The sequence below is a fragment of the Lutra lutra genome, chromosome 4 (genome assembly GCF_902655055.1).
Source record: "Lutra lutra chromosome 4, mLutLut1.2, whole genome shotgun sequence".
Classification (NCBI taxonomy): domain Eukaryota; kingdom Metazoa; phylum Chordata; class Mammalia; order Carnivora; family Mustelidae; genus Lutra; species Lutra lutra.
In genome coordinates, this window is record NC_062281.1 from 31,507,410 (window position 1) to 31,528,113 (window position 20,704).

At 35.4% G+C, this 20,704-nt stretch overlaps 1 protein-coding gene across 6 annotated transcripts in view; it reads left to right on the top strand.

The window, feature by feature from the left end:
• The window catches only part of ANGPT1 (angiopoietin 1), a 257,731-nt gene that overhangs the window by 232,587 nt on the left and 4,440 nt on the right, over positions 1-20,704 (top strand). For all 6 annotated transcript variants that reach the window (XM_047727465.1, XM_047727463.1, XM_047727464.1 and 3 more), the window contains one exon: positions 10,723-10,853. In XM_047727465.1, coding sequence (XP_047583421.1) covers positions 10,723-10,853 — 131 coding nt within the window. The remainder of the gene's footprint in view (positions 1-10,722; positions 10,854-20,704) is intronic.

A 20,704-nucleotide genomic window follows, 5' to 3' on the forward strand; every position in this document is an offset into this window, starting at 1 on the left:
ATTCTTGGTTATACTTTGTTCCCTAAAGTTAATTCCTTTATTTTTATGGTATTAGCTAGATTAGTAAATCCTTTATCACACATAGTATAATGACAAGCTTAAAGGTAGTCCCTCTGAACCAACAAGAAAATCTCTATCAGTAAACTATGAATTGTAACCTTTAAATATTTATAATGTACATCTTATCATTATAATCTTACCACAATATTGATGCACAATTTGGAAATACTCTTCATATTTTATTATCTCCATATTATTTGTTGGGGAGAATGATACCATCAGGGTAGAACTGATTGTGGCTATGTTAAAGACTTGTTCTGAAGAGATTCCACATGAAGACATGAATGGAATGTTTGAATCACATTTTTTAAAAAATTGAAAATAACTTAGCCAAGAAATATATTCTGAGCCATTAAATATCTAAATATTTAAATAATATTAAATAAATACTTCTTTGAAAGTTAACAAAATATACATTTGGCCAACATCTTTATTGGGAAAGAGTTTGATGTAATGGGTAAAACCTTGTATTGGGAATCAAGAGCCATGAATTCTAGACTTGGATCTGTAGTTATTTTCTGAATGACCTTGGACAAGTTACTTCACTTTTCCATCTCAGGTCCTCAGAAGCAAAATGAGAAAATAAGGATGAACTCTTTCCAATTCCAAAACCTTTTTTTATTTGTTTTCTCAATCATTGAAGTACTCCCATGTTATGTATGCATTTCAAGGACAAAGCAAAATAGTGTAGATTGAAAAGAATTCTCTTGAGTCTCCCACATAAATTTAAGCCTTGCATTTTTGTAGGTATTGCAGAACTTATTTTATTCTTTTTAGTGAAATGTTTTTCATTCCTGTGATCCTCTGGGCTGAATAGTCCTGGATAGAACCAGTAGCAGATGTGCTGAAATACTAAGAGGAAAGTTACTTTTTATAGCAGTTCTGGACTGATCAAGGTAGAAAAAAAATATATAAGGAATCCCCTGGCAGTTTCTACCCTCTTGAATTTTTAGCCTGGCTCGCAAACTCAAGGTTTTAAGTGGTTTTATTTGTATTTTCAAATAATTTCTCCAACATGGGAATTATATTACTTTATTTAGACTGTGATTTTTGTTGAGTCCTTTAGTTTTCTGGATTATTGGTTGGATGAGATTTATCTCCCTGATCTATTCAACTCCAATCTCTTCTATTTTTTTTTTATTGCAATATATGATATGCAAGATGATATGCAAATGATATGCAAGAATTTCTGTATTGTATGATGTCAAGCAAATGAAATAAAATATTAATAAAATAGACAATAAACCTTGTTCCCTAGGCCAGCTGATCTTGGAAAAGGATGCTATGTTGTCACTGATAAGTAGTCTATGGGCCCCGAGAACTAGTTTCTCTGCCTGCAATTTTGATAGCTGCCACTAGGTGACAGTAAACCTTGATTTTATAGAACTCCTCTTGCATGAATAACAAACTGAGGGCTTAATGAAAATTACAAGATTTATTTAATTATACATTTTGAGTAGAAAATTCAAAATTGTCACAATGACAATATGAAATATTTATTACCCTCTAATTTATACAATAATTTTTCTTTCTAAATGACTTCTTCTTTTTCAAGAGCCTTTACCCATTACAACCATAAACATCTTAAAACTATTTTAAAAAAATTATGCCAAGTATCAATAAGTATCAAAATTAAATGCATCAACTACAAATCCCATGTTAGTAGTAGCATCATGACATTCAACTTTAATATTAAATATTTAGCCAAATATTTAAAATATTTGCAAAGTGCTTAGATTTGCCTCTTGGTGCTAACATCACAAATGCCAGTGTTGATGCTGGTCTGTTTATTCTAGTGAAAGAGTCAAAAGTGCTTTTTTCTTATGTGGCTCAGTTAAGAGTTCAACTAAACAGCTGTATATAAATGATTTTAATTTTATTCATTTTTAGGCTGTCAATGAAAAACAATTTCCTTTCCCTTGCATAACCTTATAATCAATGGTAGAGAGAATTTTCTAAATACGAAGATCAGAAGTCATTATATAAAAATTTGGAGGTCACATTATTGTTATAAACTAATTATTTTAATGAACTCTGCTTTAATAGGTGCAATTAAAGATCCAGTGAATAGTTTATACCTATTTATAATCTGATTCTTAAAGTACACCTGTATCCTTAGCAGAAGAATTACATCTGAATGTTGTATGCTTCTTTGACATCTCCTAATCTAGAAGACGTGCTGACTGTAAGAAACATTAATTTAGTATTTTCTTGACTTGTTAAAAAACAATAATTTTAGGGGCACGGGGGTGGCTCAGTCAGAAGAATCTGACTCTTGATTTTGGCTCAGGTCATGATCTCAGGGTCCTAAGATGGAGCCACGCGTCAGGTTCCGTGCTCCGCACAGAGTCTGCTTGGAATTGTCTCTCTCCCTTTCCCTCTGCCCCTCCCACTGCTATCTCTCTCTGTCTCAAATAAATAAATAAATAAATATTTTGGGAAAAATAAAAATATAATAATTTCAAACATGCAGTTGTCTAATATCCATAATTATTTTATTTCTTAAGCAGATATGGTTTTGTTTTAACCTACATAACTCCACTAAAACTACTTTCTTAAAAGTTGTTATAATTATTTTGAAATCAGGGTCTGTATTTGTTTGTTTATCCAGCCAGCTAGCCATGAAATATTTATCATGTTGCCAATATTTCCCAAATACGATTCAGCTGTTTCCATACGTCAGTGTCCATATAGTCAATTTGGGTGTTTGTTTAAAGTGCAGATATCTGGGTTCCATATCCAGAGATTCTTATCTTAGGATAGGACCTAGGTCTCAGTTCTACCAGCTACACCCAGGTGATGTTGATGCAGAACTAACCCTTTCATGACTCTAAAAGGAGATCCCATGCTTTCTGGTTCTCTGATGCTAATAGTTTAGAAGACAGAAGAAAACATGACATAGTTGACTTAAAACAAAAGTTGCAGCTTTGGCATGTTTTGTTATGTATTTTTTTTAATCAAAGAATTGTGGACCTTTTAAAAAAATGATGGCACTATGGATCCTCTCCCCAGAATAACTGAAAAAAAAAAAAAAAAACACTAAATTTTGCTTATATTTCTGTGTGATTCAGCCCCACATCCAAAGTCTTGTATAAGAACCCTTAGAATTGGTGCGCCTGGGTGGCTAAGTGGGTTAAGCCTCTGCCTTCGGCTCAGGTCATGATCTCAGGGTCCTGGGATGGAGCTCCGCATCAGGCTCTCTGCTCAGTGGGGAGCCTGCTTCCCCCTCTCTCTGCCTGCCTCTCTGCCTACTTGTGATCTCTCTCTCTGTGTCAAATAGATAAATAAAATCTTAAAAAAAAAAAAAAAAAACGCTTAGAATTAGGCTCTAGTTGGGCAGTAAAGAAAAGTGGTCTATTCAGCTGGGGTCGAGGATGGATGGTATACACTGGAGGAGATTGAAGGGGACCAGAAAGACTTCATAGAGGAAATCCTTGGGGATTTGTGAAATATGACTGGGTGCTCCTGAGGCAAGTATGGAGGATGATGGCAGAAGGAGAAAAGTCTTGAGATTCCAGCAATGAGGAGCAAGGTGGACTTGCAGAAGTGGAAGAAGAAGTGCCTTGTTAGACAATAGCAAGTAAACTGTATGTGGGAGTTCACTGTGCTACAGAAAACAGAGGGCCATGTTCCATGATAAGGAGCTTGGACACTAACTTATACTAATTTTGAAGAGCAATAAGCACAGTGATGATTTTGGTCAACTGAAGAATCTGCTTATGCACACTAAAGCCTTATTTGCAGAACTTATAGCAACACATTATCCAAGTACAACAAGAGAAAGTATTTCCTTTTTGGGGAGGGGGGACCCTCAGACAATGCCTCTCAATGGTTTTCAACATTCTACTCACCCTTTCCCCTCTTTCTGTCTTCCCCTAGGGGATGCTGGAAAGAAAATTTCTTGCTGCTCTTTAAACAGAAATTAAAATGAGAACAGATCTACGTCCCTTGAACTTGCTTATACTAAAAAAGATCACCAATTTCAATCACAAGTTTAACAAGGTCTTGACTTAATTTTTGGTAAAAAAGCAAACCAATAAACTCTCTGAAATGGCCATCTGGTCTTGTAGGCACCAGAATGGTGTCTAGTCAGTGAGCCACTTACTTGGAGCTGACTCTGTCAGCCACACGTGACACCAAGGGAATTGAAATATGTTTAAGGGACCATTTGTATTTTTTTAGAGGTCTTGGTTCCATGTAATTCATCTTGGCACTCATTTTTTTTTATGTATTCTTAGAAAAGGGGATGAATACTAGAAGACTCTCTTTTATTTAGAACTAAAACTAGGGAATTAGTACAATGTGTATTTCTAAACTTTAAGGAAGTATGGTTTCATTGTCACAGATCTCATGAAAGTTATTTTTTTTGCACAGAATAGAGTGTACTCTCAGCGTTATGCAAAGGCACAGAAATAATAGTATGTGAATTCTCTGTTTTCTTTAGAGGAAGAATTTCTCATGAGCTTTGAACACAGGCAGTCTTCACATTATTGAGAAACACTGAAAACTGTATTGCACTTGAGTTTCCTTGAGTTTCCTGTATTCCTCTTGAGTTTCCTCTAGAGCTCTGCATACTAACAAACAGGACATTTTAAACATAAAGAATTTTAGCTTCAAATACTAATACAATAAAAGGACTAAAAATCTATCTCAAATTTTTAGTATCCAAATAAGTTCACTGCATGCCTTTTTACTTGGCATTCCCAGAACATTCAAATGACTGATGGAAACCCTTTTCTTTCTTATCTTTTTTTTTTATGTTAGATAACCTCAAAATGTAATTGTGCTGTGGATTTCATAACCCTTTAATTGAAAATATCCTCTTCATCCGTCTCCAAGAGTCCATGTTCTCCACAGCCTCCAAAGCTAGTCTCTTCCACTAAAATTTTTGAGCCGTTTAGCATCTCCTGAATTTTTCTCTTACCCTCTTTCCAACAATACTAATTATTTGTATATTTCCCAATGATGCCTTTATAGCACCAAACAAATGCTTAATTTTGCTGAAAGTCTAGAACACTCTTTTGTCTATATGTGGTTTGGCAAGAGAAAATTATCTTTGTTTTCAGCAGAAGGTGCCACCTGTATGGTTTAAACTCAGTTCGAAAAGACACGTTCTGCTAGCCCTCTTTGCGGATGGTGCCCAGCTCTTTTGAAAAGGAAGGGAGGGCGGTTAGAGCAGAGTCAACCCTGGAGCAGCAGCAACCAAGAGACCGCCGTGTGGGGAACTCTGTCAGATTGAGTCATTGCTACTAGGCTTTGAAAGAAAACCATGGGGGTCATTTTGTATTTTCTTCAAGTGATTGTGAGAAAGACAAACTAGTTCCATATGGTGGCAGGGAGAGAGCTCAGAGCCAGAATGGAAATCTGCTGTATGAGATCTCCTCAGCTTGTCAGTCTGAAAGACCTTAGAGTTCAGATACCTAAGAGTCTTTCTACTGTTTAAAAGAGCCAAGGCCAAACTTCAATTTGTCAATACATACAACTCCCACTGCCTTGGGTAATGAAAGAGACTCTTGCTTCCCTAAATACGGTAAAGATGTAAAAACGGTGAGAAGTATGGCAGTCTCTTAAGTAGACAAATTTAGAAACCAGACTCACGACCCTGGACTGCCTATTTTAAAGAAGTTATAGAATCACTTGTGATGATTCATAGGTATCAGCATTTTGAAGTCTGTTCTTTCATAAAAGAACTCACAATTGTCCTACATTTATTAAGAAATATGATTTGGCCTTTCTGGTTATATAAATTTTTGTAATTGAAAAAAAGAATATATTTTCTTTGAGGATGATTAGGGAATCTTGACCAATTTCAACATGCACTTATCTGTTTCATTTTTCCTAAAGATGCTAACTGAAAAGATCATAACGGCTGACATTCTTTATAGACAATGACCAAATTGTGCAAGAAGATGTAGGATTTTTATCCTCATTAATTAGGAAGAATGGGTTTGAAAGGAGGAATACCGTGATTTTACTTTGTGGCTGCCTTTTTGATCACATCTTCTTTGGAGTTTTTGTCTTATTTGGAGGTTTTGTTTGTTTGGTTGGGTTTTTTTTTTAATCTTCCATATTTCTGTCCCTAAGCCAAATACTTTACTCTGGAATAACGTTTGGTTTTTATCTCCCAACACATCATCCTTCACGCAAGCTGCATCTATATGAGATGAACACAAGAAATAGATGTCCAGGATTCCCATGGTGTTATTTTGGGGCAGTATTTTCTCTGATCACTCACACTTCAAGTTTCCTTTCTCCATATTCAGATGCAAGGCCAACTTTTGCCCTTCTGTATATCAACTTTTCTTTTTTAAAGTGAAGTTTCATTAGCAGAATAGAGGAAGTCATAGATGATTAAAGTAAAGACATTAGAAATTAGAACCACTATTTAAAAGAACCACCTAAATATTCCACTTGAGCCTCAATTCAAATAAATTTTCTTATCTAATTAGAAAAAATACTTGGCATTAGTGAATGGCCAGCTCTTAGTTTGCCTTTATCAAATAACCTGCTAGAATTGTTGGCTTCTGGTCAATAATTGCTACTCTGCACTAGCTAAATAATTCCCAAGAAAGAATGAGCCCTTTGACTATTCAGATGACCTATCTTTGACTACATAGTTGCTCCCAAAATCTTTGTGGGATTCCACAGAAGCATAGTTGTCCTCATTTGTAAATTTCTTAAAATAGTGTGAGAAAAATTATTTTTTATGAAACACCATCTCTATTCCCCCTATCTCAATTTCATAGAAAATGTCTATCCATGGGTGCCTCTTCCCTAGAAGAGCATGAGCAGCTCCCCTATGACAGGCTAAGGATATAGACTCAGGGGAAATGAATACTCTGTATGTAAATTACAAGTTCTACTCAGTCTTGTACAGTGAAAGTCCTCTAAATATTGGTATTTTCTACTTTTGTTTCTTTTTCATTGAGATATAATTAACATCTAACATTATGTTAGCTTCAGGTGTACAACACAATGGCTTAATATATGTATATATTGCACAATGGACCTTCCAGGAATGGGGACAGCACATGCAGATATACAGAGAAGTGAGAGAGTGTTGTTTTAAGGGAACAAGTAATTGATAAGCCTGGACTATTAGATACATGGACAGGGAATAAGCAATGAGAATTGTGGGTGGTTGGGTGGTGTGGGAAAAAGTAGAGGAGGGCAAGATCTTCAAAGTCCTTGTAAATTACAGTAAGGAATCTGGACTTTATCTCTCAAGTGTTGGGAAAACAACTGAGGGGTTTTAACCGTAGTAGAGGAACAATGAGATACAGGTTTTTGAATGAGCCACTTTGGAGCATGGATTTTAGGTCAAAAGGGAAGGAGCAAGACTTAAGGCAGTGAGACCAGTTGTCAGGCTTCTGTAATAACTCAGAGAAGAGCTGCCAGAACCAGAAGACTGAGCTTCTAATGTTGATTAAAAGGATCTGGAAAAATGTCTCTTTTTACTTACAAACTATATAACATAGAGCAATAATGAAGATCGTAGAGGTAAAGGTCAGGAAAAGATGTTGTTGATGTTTATTCTACACCTCTTTCTACATGCTTGTATACATACTTAGAGATATATGAAAGCACCCTTAAACTTGTAACAATTGATGATATAGTCACACAGTAGCTTCCAAATGATGTTGGAGAAGAATAAGAAGTGGCATGGAAAAATGGTCATACAATTACATATGGAAAGCGTGGTATAAAGAAATCTGTTGACTATGATCTCATTTTCATTTTTATTTATACATGAAGACAAATTGTTTTGAAAGATGAGAAACTCATGTAAGTTATTACTTCTAAAGAGATAGAGGAGACAGACCTGTGGGCAACTTCCTGTGCATTGTCCAAAAATTTTATAGAAATATGATCAGACATTATACTTAAATATATATATATATATATACTTAAAAATAGGTAATATAAGATAATATTTTCAATTTGGAGTGGGGAAAAAACAAGGACAAGACTAAGTGCATATACACCATAATGTCAAAAGTAGTTGTATTCAGAGATGAGATTTGGGTTGCTTTTTATTTTCTTCCTTATGCTTTTCTCTACTTTCTAAAGTTGTATTTGGGTATTCCAATTGCCATGGTAACACAAAGAAACCATTGTAAACTACAAGGCTTAAGTGATAACCCTCTTGTGAAAGGATAAAAGTATGAAATATATCCACCACATAGTAGTCACTCACTTAATATCAACTGAACATTTGTGCTGAAAATGAAGCTGTAGAAAACAATGTGTTCTGGAATCTCTCTCCTCATCAGTGAGCTTAAAGCTGCTATAGAGATAATGGTTTGACTTACCTTTTGAAAAAAAAAAATAAGGAAAGTCATCACAAATCATAGAGAAGCCAAGAATCAGAGTTGGAATAAGCATCACTCATCCAAGAGCACCTGTGGGCTAAACTCAGCCAGTCCCATAGGAATGGAGATTTCAAGCCTGCAGACTCACAGCTATTTAATTTTGGAATTGTTCATCTTCTTCCCCCACCTGAATCTGTGTTCACCAAACAAGCAACTTTCCAATTACAATTTGGCTTTCTGTGTGAAACTCTAAGAAGACCTGATCTTGGACCCCACAGTGTCTCAGTTTTGACTGTAAATGGAGAACTGACAAAAAGCCTCCTTAGCTTTGCAAGTGTGTGTCTATCTCTGAAAGGCTGAGAAAGTGGTCAAACCTGGAAGGTTGTAAATTCACCCAGGTAACTTGTCCCAGGTTCCCATTGGTGACCGCCCATCTTTCTTTTCCCTGATGAAACCCACCCACATGTGGGCTGCCTGTAACCTGAAATGTAAATCCACACAAAAATTCTACAATTTTCTATCACCAGTGACTTTTAGCCTGCCTCTCAGAGTCTTAAAATACAAGCTTATATATGATAATTTAGCTTTAGAGGTTTCCTTCAACTTACTGTTAACCACAGGTTCTATTAGTCATTGAAAAACAACAAAACCTGAGTAGGACTTAATTGTATATTTTGCTCTGACTCAAAAATCTCTGCAGATTATCTGTAAAATGTTTTGGCAGAGTATACAATAGTACTGTTATTTGCTTAAACTAATACCAACTTCACAAAATAATAGGGGGACCTTTACATATACTTAGGTGCAAACACAAGTCAAATATATATGTGAAAAGATAAAATCCAAATATTAATTGACCTGTATTATTTATGTTTAATAATAATGTAAAATTTGTTCAGAGCTGGCCCAGGTCCTAGTAGTGTCTCCCTCATACAAAGATATTAACTATTTTGTGGATGGATAAGATTCATAAATAAGACTTGGGCACAGAAGTGGTAATATACATGGATATGAAAGGAATATTGCTGGATGATTTTGATGAATGAGAACAGATGAACCATGTTAGGTGGAATTAAAAAGAAGGGTAGAGTCTCAACCAGAGAAGGCTTTGAATATCAAAGTGACACTTCTGACAACCTTAGTTTAGTTATCCTGACCCCTGAGGAGCCACTGAAGGACCTGAGCAAGTTTGCATTTGTTCGAAGTATCCAGATGGATGTGGAAGCAGAGTATAGGATCAATAAGTGACCAGACATCAGGGAACTACTGTAGGCATTGATCATGATTTGTCCACTAGTTTTTAAATTCTAGACCAGAATTCTTCAATATGCAAAGAGTAGTATGAGATACTAATTGAGCATATAAATTCCTAGGCCTAGTGCAAAGGCCTTTTCCACAAATAACCAGATTATTTTCTCTATGTGCAACTGTTGGAGAGCCTGTGATCTAGGTTAATGTAAATTTTATATAAGAAATGTTTCTAGAAAGTAAGGTAGGTTAAGTTCTTTGAAGAATGCCATAGTTGAGATTAAACAGTTGGCATTTTGAATGTAATTTTAGGGATAAACTAGAATGTAAGCCCCTCATGGGCATGGCTCTTTGATATATCTTAAGTACTTAGAACAATTTCTGTTGTATAATATATGCTCAACAAACATTTGTTCAGAGAATGTATACTGATTAAGAACTTGGATTTTAAAGTCAAACAGCCAAATTCCAGCTTATTTATCTCCTCCAAATTTTAGCATACTAAATTGGCATATTGATGCCTAGATGACAAATTTAATATAAAATTAAATAATAACTAGAAAGAACTTAGCAGAGTGTTTGGCACAGAGCAAGTCCTCAATCAATGAGAATTATTATTAGTATTGCTATTAAGAGTAATGTTTATGACATCATCACTATTCAATATTAACATAATTATATGCTGTAATGACCCTCTACAATGTATTGTATTTTCTCTTTGGAGATTAATACCTGTGGTAATAAAATAAACCCATTTTCCTTTTGTGAATCATGCACTATCAGAGAACCATATGAGTTTGTATATGCATTATGAAACAAACACCAAGCACACAAGCCATAGAGAATTTTACTAGGATTTAGAGTCCTTTCTTGCCTTCTCTCTCTTTCTTTCCTTCTTTCTTTCCGCCTTCCTTCCTTCCTTCCTCTCTCTCTCCCTCTTTCTCAGGTCTTATAGTAGTTTGTTAGAAGGGTTGAGTACAAAGAAGGGAGAAAATTATGAAAAAAGCAAAAATTCAACAAACTGGTCTTCTGGGTTCTGTTATTCTGTTGAATGGCTTATCTTTTCCTTTTTATTTATTTATTTATTTTTTTTAAACTTCAGGTTGTATTTAAAGGGTCACACTGGGACCGCAGGAAAACAGAGCAGCCTAATCTTACATGGTGCTGATTTCAGCACTAAAGATGCAGATAATGACAACTGTATGTGCAAATGTGCCCTCATGCTAACAGGAGGTAAGTCCTATGGGGCCGTTCTCTAAGTTATGTTTCATTGGTTTGAGGCTTGAAGTTTCTTATCTTTGAGAAAGGACTGTGATCTTCTGGTCAGGAAACTTAAGAGCAAGACCCTAGAGATCCTTTTGTTCTGCCCACTAATCTACCATGTGCTCTTGTGCAAGACATTGCTAGCATATTTTAAGTTTGCCTTCTCCCCCAGTGTCTACAGAAGAGCCATGCCAGAGTTGGTTCTGAATACATTCTTTAGCTTCTTAAAGTGCCAGTTATTCTGCCTTCTAAAGAATCATAATGATACCCATAGTGGAATGAACAACAATTTGGGAATTCAGCATGTGGGGTTGGGGGGATGGGTAATCCTCCTTACAAAGTGTTTTGCAACTGTGTAGTAGAATTCATTGGCCACTCTGTTGAAATGAAATAAGAAGAATAAAGAGGTATATAGTTAGATCTAAAGTCATAAAATTCAGACCAGCTACACTAGGGCTTTGTGTTATATGGTATTGACTTCCGCAAGACATTTGAGGTACTATAAGAAATATCATTAAATAATATTCTATCACTGAGTAAGAAAGTTAATCCTTTTTGAACTTTTTATTATCTTTCCAGCCTTCTGATTGTGTCAAAGGGAAATTCTCAGTTTGGTGCTAGTATATCTGTAATATTCTTTAGCACTTACTCAATAACCACCAATAACCTTCATAGCAAAGAAGGAGCAAACCATTTGGCCTCAGGCTCAGGGCCTTGGTTAGACAATGGAACCTATCTAGAATTAAATAAAGTGATTTTGTTTTAATCTTATTGCGTTGTATATCTACCTTTTATTATAGTAAGCAGTACTGGTTTCTTCCTTAAAGGAGTTATTTAATCTTTGTGTTTTTAAACTATTCACAATATTTGGTGTATAACGCATTATTGATTTGAAGAAAAATATTAATTAAATATTAATAAAAGTTATAAGTGGATAATAGAAAAAAATCTGTGAAGTTGATACGTGACTAATTGGGGTTTGAGAAACACTAAGCTAAAACCCAATGGCAAGCAGTGTAGCTCAAGTATGTTATAAGCTCTGGCAAGGAAGGAGTTGGCACCAAACAAAATTGAAAAGGAAACTTTCTTTCCAGTGTTTCTGCTCTCACAGTTTCAGAACTCTTTCCCTCTCTTAATGGAATAGCAGTCACTTCCACCATCAGCTGTTCTGATTCTCCTTCTGTATTAATCTACAACAGAACATGTTTTAATGGCAGTAAGGAAAAAACCTCTCAAAATTGAGTATTTTCTTCCTAAAATGTGATATTACTACCATTATTATTATTATGTGTTTTTATATGTTATTGCGTAGATTGTACTATCTTGCTTGAGCTGGAAACCAGCTCTGTGAGATAAGCAGGGAGAGAAACTCTAATCTCCACTTTGTACATAAGGAAAATAAAAGCAAATTAATGCTCACCATTTTGTATTTAACATCTAGCACAATAGATGCAACACATAGGAACTCAATTAAAAATACAGTGCGTTAAAAAAATACAGTGCATTAATGAATGAATAAGCAACTTGTAACCCTTGAAATCCCTTTCAAATTTTGTAGCCAATGAAATGTATCATCAGGTTGATATTTTCTCATCAGTTAACAGAGCATGGAAGAATATGGAGAGGTGATTTTGAAGAAATCTTTCCACCTGCATCCCATCCACATGTCCTCTATTACTACCACCACCAAATCACATCCCATTGACCACCATGCTTATATCAGTATCTTTTCAACATGAGACCAGCTCTGGTATTATCAAAGCCAATCTGTTGTGATTCATCCTCTATCATATACTTATCCCTATACTTTAAAATGGTATTTTGACATCACATTTAACCTCATCAAATAGGTAAAAGTCCTGTATATGAAATTTTATGATCCCCTCCCCCCAACACAGTTGTTACAAATTTAGAATGTTTTCCAAAAATCATACCCAAAGGTTAGGTTTTAAACATTTTTTCCTGAAAGAAAAGTTTTCTTCTCATTGCCTCCCTGATCCCATAAATGGAATTGTCAACAAGTTTATACAGAGACAAAAGGACTTTGAGTGTCTAGTTTCCTGCTCTTTTTAATATTGAAATATGCTTCAATTTATCCACATCTATTTCTACAGATAGTTTTTCTTACCCAATAAATGCAATGCATGAAGTAAAATCTTTCAAATGTTGCCTTAGAAGAGCATTCCAATATGTTCATATTTCTGTCATAATAATGAAAATATAGAGCAAAAAAGCAAAAAGCAGAATGCAACTCTTGGTTATTGATGAGAAACCTTCATTGCTCAGATTTATGATTTTATTTCTGCTTCAAATGATTGAACTTTGTCATGTTCTTTCATCCATAATCATTCTTGGACCTGCTTCTTACTCACCAATAAACACATATGTTGGGGAGAGAAAATTTCCACTTATTGCTTGGACTGGAATAGTCTAAGTCAATGTGTTTTTGTAATAAACGCCATTACCCTATCAAATATCCTTTTGAAAGAATCCAGGCCTTGCAAATCTGTTCTCTCTGCAAAGCTAAAATGTGGAATTTAGATAGCTAAGAACTGGAGAACGTAAGGATGAATGTCAGTGACAGTCCAGGTAACTTGAGTATTGCCTGGAACTTATATTCTACTTAGCTACTCCCCACCACCAATACTTATTCTGTCATATTTTCCCTTAGAACCGTTTTCTTCATCTAATGATTTTTCCTTTCTTTTTTTTTTTAAATTTGTATTTGAACTCGCTGCTATTTAAAATAGTTTCTTTTAAGCAATAAGATTTTATACTCTTTGAAACTAATAATTCATAGTTTTCCGTCATCATCAATTAAAGCTTTGTTTTATCTTGTTTGTTTATATATATTTTCCTTTGTTTCTTCTGGGAGAAATTAAGGGTAAAGTAAGATTGATTGCCCGCTAACTGTCCTAAATAGTTTTACGCAAGTACATGGAGGGAATTTGGTTGGAGAATGTGGTATCGTTGCCACCCTTATCTGTCAAAGACTGAACAACAGGAGATGAGCTTAATTGAAAGCAGAAGGTATTTCAACTGGGCATAAGGTTGAAATAATATTTTGATCTTTCTTTCTTATTTCCTAATACCCTAACTTCTTAACTTCTTTCTATCAGTATAACATATTTTTAATAAGTAACTGTTAAGGATCAACTGTTAGAGAAATAAGCAAGACAGAATAGACCATGCATCCATTGAAGGAGACCCTCCACAAAAGAATAAACAACAAATAACACAATTTCATATCAACCAGTTTCAGAGACAAAATATGTGATGGAGCTATTGGAGGATGGGGAAGTGACTTCAGAAGGAGTCTCCAGGAATCAATGCTTCTAGGGAGGGTTGTGCATTTCTGGTTGTGGACATCTTCAAGAAGAAAATATAAAGCTATTTTATCTAAAAGAGCTTACTTAAGCTTGTTCCTGGAGTTGTGGGTCTAGATAAGAATGTCTCTCACATTTTCTTCTGGTTCTGTGACTCTGTTTTCTATGCACTTACTGTGGCTAAAGTAGTAATATTATTTTTCAGTGCATGGGTTGTAATTCATAGTACATTGTAGAGTGGAGAGGAGGTGTGGGGGCTGAGAAAGCCATTTGCATCAATAGAAATAGATACATGTTTTATTCTTCCTGTCCCAGAAGTATATGTACTTATTCCTACCTTACCAGAAAGCCAGGAAGTTTTCCATCCAATTTAAATATTGAATAATTTTCATGTTTTGTTACATATTTCTTCTGAGACCAAAGCATATATTTCAAGGTCAAATTGCCACATACATCTTTTATGCAACCACCCTTTAATTAATTGTTAAATAGAGGTGATTTGTCAGCACAGATTTATAAGCCAGAAAAGTCTTTGCTCTATGATGTCATTGACCTTAGGAAAATTTGTAAGTTTTCTCCTTAGGTTTCCTTTATATGAAGAATATTATGAAAAATCTGTACACTTCAGTAGTGAGAGGGACAAACTTAAGAAATGATTATAGGAAATATTTTTAATCCTCTAACACAGTTCCCACTGTGCCCTCCTGAGCCCAAGGAAAGGAATCAGTTTCTTTTAAACATAAAAGTTTTATCTGCTATTTAACATTAAGAAAATGAAAATGCAATCTCATTCAGTGCATGTTTTTGTTAATATGGATTTATTATCTATAAAAACAAATATGCATAAAACCTCTGACTCCAAAATACTGATAATGAATAACTTTTAGATCTTCACATTCAAAGCAAATGCTACATTCAAATAAAACAGGGTCTTTGGTACTAAATTAACATTCTTCAAATAACTATTTCTAAAAGTCTATTAGAAACTACAATTACTAAAGGTTGCTGACAAAACAAAACAAAACACGGTATTATTTTACATTCCTTTCCTTACCTTACTTTTCTTTCAACGCAATTTCCACATTTAGTGTGTAATATAAAAGCTATGTAAAAATGTGACCTAACCTTCTGCAAAAAGAATCTGTTGTGGTAGAAACTCCGATCCCTTTTCCCACGCATAAACTATGTCAGCCGACAGACAAGACTTTGCTAAAGCTAACAAAGGATATTTCTCAGTTCAGCCCTAAAAGACAGGATAAAGCCATACACATAAATTTCTTAGTACACCCTACCACTCACCAGATGCTAACAGCAGAGAATTGATAAATGCTTGCAGAAGAGGGTTGATATGGCCTGCTATAGAATCTTGTAGAAGACAAGAAAGAAAGAAAGAAAGAAAGAAAGAAAGAAAGAAAGAAAGAAAGAAAGAAAGAAATAAATTAGCAGCTTCTCCACTAGTGAATGATGCTGAGTGACAGGATCTTTGGGAAAATATGATCATCTTAAAGTTTTTAATAATCCAGGAAGGGCATACTAAGCATTGTCAGGTAACTCATATTCCCCAGGTTTTAAGGCAAGAAATGTTGAGGGAAAAGGTCCATATGGATAATTTAAGATTGACCACAGAAATACACATTGCATTACTTTATTTCAAAACAGTTTATTTTAGTACATAATCCATAAACCTATTCCTCAAAAATGTATGTTGCAGGGACTTTGTGCTCTCTACTAGTATATCCTATGGTGCCTGGCACATAGCACGTGCTCAATAAATACTGGTTGCATGAATGAATATTTTATCACAGACCTTGAAAGGGCATTGCAGAATCACAAAAGATACTAGTGAGAATACATAAAAATAAATCAATTTGAGTATGAATGTGACTGTTTGTGAACTTAGACTGAAATCACGTAATTGTATTGGGGCTCCTGGGTGGCTCACTTGGTCAAGCAGCTGTCTTCAGCTCAGTTCATGATCCCAGAGTCCTGGGATCGAGTCCCGCATTGGGCTCCCTGCTCTGCAGGGAGGCTGCTTCTCCCTCTCCCTCTGCCTGCCATTCTGCCTACTTGAGCTCTCTGTCAAATAAATAAATAAAATCTTTTAAAAAATTTTAAAAAAAGAAAATACATCAGTGTATATACAATATATACCCCTATATATACAAAATATATATGTATACTTATATGTACAAATATGTACACACACTTGAAACAATATGGTGAGTATGAGGATTGGGACTAAGTTTTAAGAATAACTAAACCCCAGAATTGGAAAAATTTGAGCTTTAGGTTCCTGACTTCCAAATAAATATGAACACACTAAGTACAAAGTTTAGGATTGATTATGTTTTAATATAATTATATTTTAACATATTACTATAATATGTTTTCTGAAGTACATTTTCACTTATTGGAAAAAGAGGAAAGAATATCAGAAAATGTCTTTCAAAAGGTAAATTTGGAAAGAAAAAAAAAAAAAAGTGAACCAGAACTTACAGGCATGTAACACAAGGCTGCCCCCAAAGGTTAATAATTGACAATGGCTGAGAAATAATCAAACACTTAATTGTGGGGCATTTTCCTCTAATAATATTATAGCAAATATTTATTGCAGTCGTATGAACAGGCATTTTTGCTTTATCCTAAATGGTTTATATTTAATAACTTACATGATACTTCTAAAGACCCTTTGAACTCAGCACCACGATAATGTTTTTGGCAAGGACCGAGATACAGAAACTTAGATAATTTGCCAAAGATCACAAAATTAGTATCAGGTGAGATTTGAACACAACCTCCAGAGAAGCCCTTGCTTTATCCACTCCTTCTCCTGCCTCTGTCATGATGAATGGCATTCAAAGACAACAGTGAGCTCTTTTTTACTGTTTGCAGCAGACGTTCACAAGGATTTCTTCGCTTAAACGTTCAAAGTGAAATGCAGTGCAAGGGAGGGAAGAGACAGTAAAAGAATAAATACCTAAAGGTTTTCAGTGAAGTCAAGATTCCTGGCCAGGATCAACAACTTTTTCATCTTTGGAACAAAGAGAAGAGAAAGGGGAAAAAAAAAAAAAGTCAAGTCCTTGGCCTGAAGGGGATATAGTATGAGATGACAGAGGGAGTGCAGACCTCTCAGAGAGGTCTCTTGCCTCCTGCATCCACGCAAGATCCTTGCAGCTGGTCCTTGAGGCTAGTTGTGGATTTGGCCAACTCTGTACACAGGAACTGGGGAGGTAATTTTTCGTAATGATCCCACAGATAGCAGTAGCACCAATCAGTTGTGTTCAGCCTCATTCTTTGCAAGAAAAGAGCCAAATCTTATTTTCTGCACAAGTTGTTTTGCACATTGCTGATTAGAATGCATGCCTTAGAAAATGAAAGAAATCCAGAAAAACAGATACATTTTTTTCATTTTGCTGTACTTTTTACCTTAGAAAGGAAGTGTTGAAGGACATTTTGTTTAGGATCAGAAGAATTTGAGAGTTAGGTTTCCTGATTTTCAAATAAATTTGATCTTCCTGAGTACAGAGTTTAGAATCAAATTCCTACTCTCTGGACAAAGTTTTATTTATTGGTGATAAAATGTGAGTTTTCTGCTTCGAAGATAAAGGACTGGAATGACTTTTGAAGGTCTGGATAGCCAAGGATAGTTAGTACAAAACTAAATTTTAATGAGTTGAGTGCAAATGAGTTAGAAACATGCATCTCAGATTTCTTATTAAAATATATATGAGGTTACAGGTTATAAAGAAAAATGCTTGGCAACAAGCATCTCAGCAGTTTCTGGTCTTCAAACACTTCAGACATTTTATCAGTTGTCCCAATGGCGGAGGGAAGCTGCTGGTTTCTTCCATCCTTTGCTTGCATCATCGAGCTGGCCATGTCTATTTTTTTTTTTTCCAAAGAAAAGTAGAAAGTGGAAATCCCTCTGTTGTTTTACTGCATGTGTCAGAGGAAACAGAGTACCTGCTTGCCCACATATAATATTTTTGCTACCTTGAAATTCAGAGTATTTTATAAAAACACTACGACCAAAATTGTCATGAGAAATAATCACCCTTTGATTTGGTGTTGTGCCATCTTAATTCATCATCCTTATTATCATCAGGTGTTCTGTGATCGTCCTCAGTGTGCATGGCCCACTGGTCTTAAGACAGTCAAACACATTAAGGTCTTTGATTTCCACGTTAAGGTCTTTGATGTCAAAACAAATCATTGAAAACAGTTATTCCAGTCATATTAGGTATTTAAGTGCCATTGTCTTTACAGTGAAAACATGTACAACTGTACTCATTTGTCAAATTTTTGTCATATTTCTCTAATAAACCCTGCCAAGCGAATAAGGAGATTCGTTTGCACTGATGACCTGGTATTCATTATTAAATCATATGGTGCCCCCACAAGATCGAATCCTTCTTGTTCCCACCTTAAACCTTCCATCCCATTTCTTAGATAACTTACATTAAACACTTATTTTGGATTTTACTGGTTTGAATAGTCAGTGTGTCATTTTATTTGATCCATACAACCATGCTGCAAAAATGGCTGATCAGACATCATAAACCACATCATAAGAATGTGGAACCAGATGCCTGTGTGACCTTGGAAAATTTCTTTACTCTTTGAGCATCAATGTGTTTATTACAGTACCTCCCACATCAACTAAGTTTGTTTGGGGGAAGAAATGAGTGAATGCATATAAATACTGTAGCACAGTTCCTGATGCATATTAACTTTTTAATAAATATTAGATATTATTATTATTATTATTATTACTGTTTAGGATGTCTCAATTATTAATTGGTGCAGTCAGCATCAAAGTCTAGGTCTTCTAATTTCTTGTCTGGTGCACTGCAGGCTCTCCATTGCCCACAAGAAAATTTCTAAAAATAAAACAAAAACCTCTGTGTTCTCCCTCCTGTTTATTTTGCTAGCCCTATGTTCTCCAACCCCTTACCCAGTGGCAGTCCAGCCAAGTCAGGCTGCTAATGGACACTTTCTCCTGCTCTCTCAGAGCACATTCTGTGTTCAACACTTCTTTCTGTTCAGTGAACTCACATCAATCTTCAGGACATAACTCGGGGGCAAGTAAACCTTGTGGACCCACTGACGGGACTTTCTGCCCGTTTCCATAGATTTTGTTCATCTCTGTTTCACAGTCATCTCATTTTGAAACAGTTTATTGTCTCTCTCTCCTACATAAAACTGTGCACTCCTTAAAGCCAAGAATTCTGTTTTATTCCACTCCAACCTCTGTATTTATCTGTTGGTTAATATTTGTTGAATTGATTCTTCATTATTTTTTCCCCTTCCTTTTGCTGCGCAAGATGCTCAGGATGGCTTTGGCAGACCGTAGTTATAGAATGAGGGCTCTAAATAATACTTGGTTAATAGTCAACCTGATAGATCTGGTTCCCTGGTGAAATACTGGTTCTTATTCCTAGAGAATGTCTTGCTTGAATCTGATGATGGTTAAATAGACAGATAAACTCTGAAGTTTTCTGTAAACATTGGTCAACTTTGCACTCCTTCAACAAGGCTGCCTGCTTCCTTACCTTCATTTCCTATGAATTTCCCCCTTGTTCATGATGTACCAGCTACATTGATGTTCTTTAAGTTTCTAAGGACGTCAATCTCTATTTCTTCCTCATGGTATGAGCACTTGCTATACTCTGCTTAAAAGAGTCTTTCCTCATCTTCACACAACTGCCTCCATCTCATCCTTCTGTACTCACTGAATATCAGCTGCTTCTGTGCATGTGAAAAGTCGCGTAGGTCCCCTGTTGCCCTCCTTCAAATCTCCTTGATTCCTTTCTTCCTTTCTTTCTTCCTTTCTTTCTTTCTTTCTTCTTTTAATCATGATTTGTAAGTATTTTCCTTATTTGCTTACTTTATGTCTATCTCTCACATTTGAAGTAAGTTCCATGAAGGGAGGGCCCAGGCCCGTCTGGTTGAGTATTGTGTAACAATAGTCACAATAATACATATATGAATAATACATATTGAATAGATAAAGAAAGAACAAACGCAGTAATCATGGATGTTATATATTGGGGTGTCTATCAAATAGAACTTTTTAATAAACTAAACTACTTCAGACAATTGACTCCTTACAGAGAGAAACAGTCAATATCAGTCAATCTGTCAATAAGCCTATAGTCACTCCCAGTCATTTGTTAAGCAAACTCTGTTAGGTGCAGCCCTCAGTACAGGAGATAGACCACGCCATTCATTACATTGTTCTTAGGGTTATGAACCAAAGACTATGTGATTTCATCTTCAGACTTTCTTAGCTTGAGGCTTCTATTTCTCTTGCTAACTCTGACCCAGCCATATGGTCTTCTTTCAGTTTCTCCAAAGTGCCTTTCCCCATGCCACAAGTATTATCCCACTTTACTCAATTAGAAAAAATACCCAATATCCATTTATTGGATTCTCTCATGTGCCCCTACTGTTTCTTGTCTCTTTGCTAATCTCATCGAAAATTTCCCAATGAAT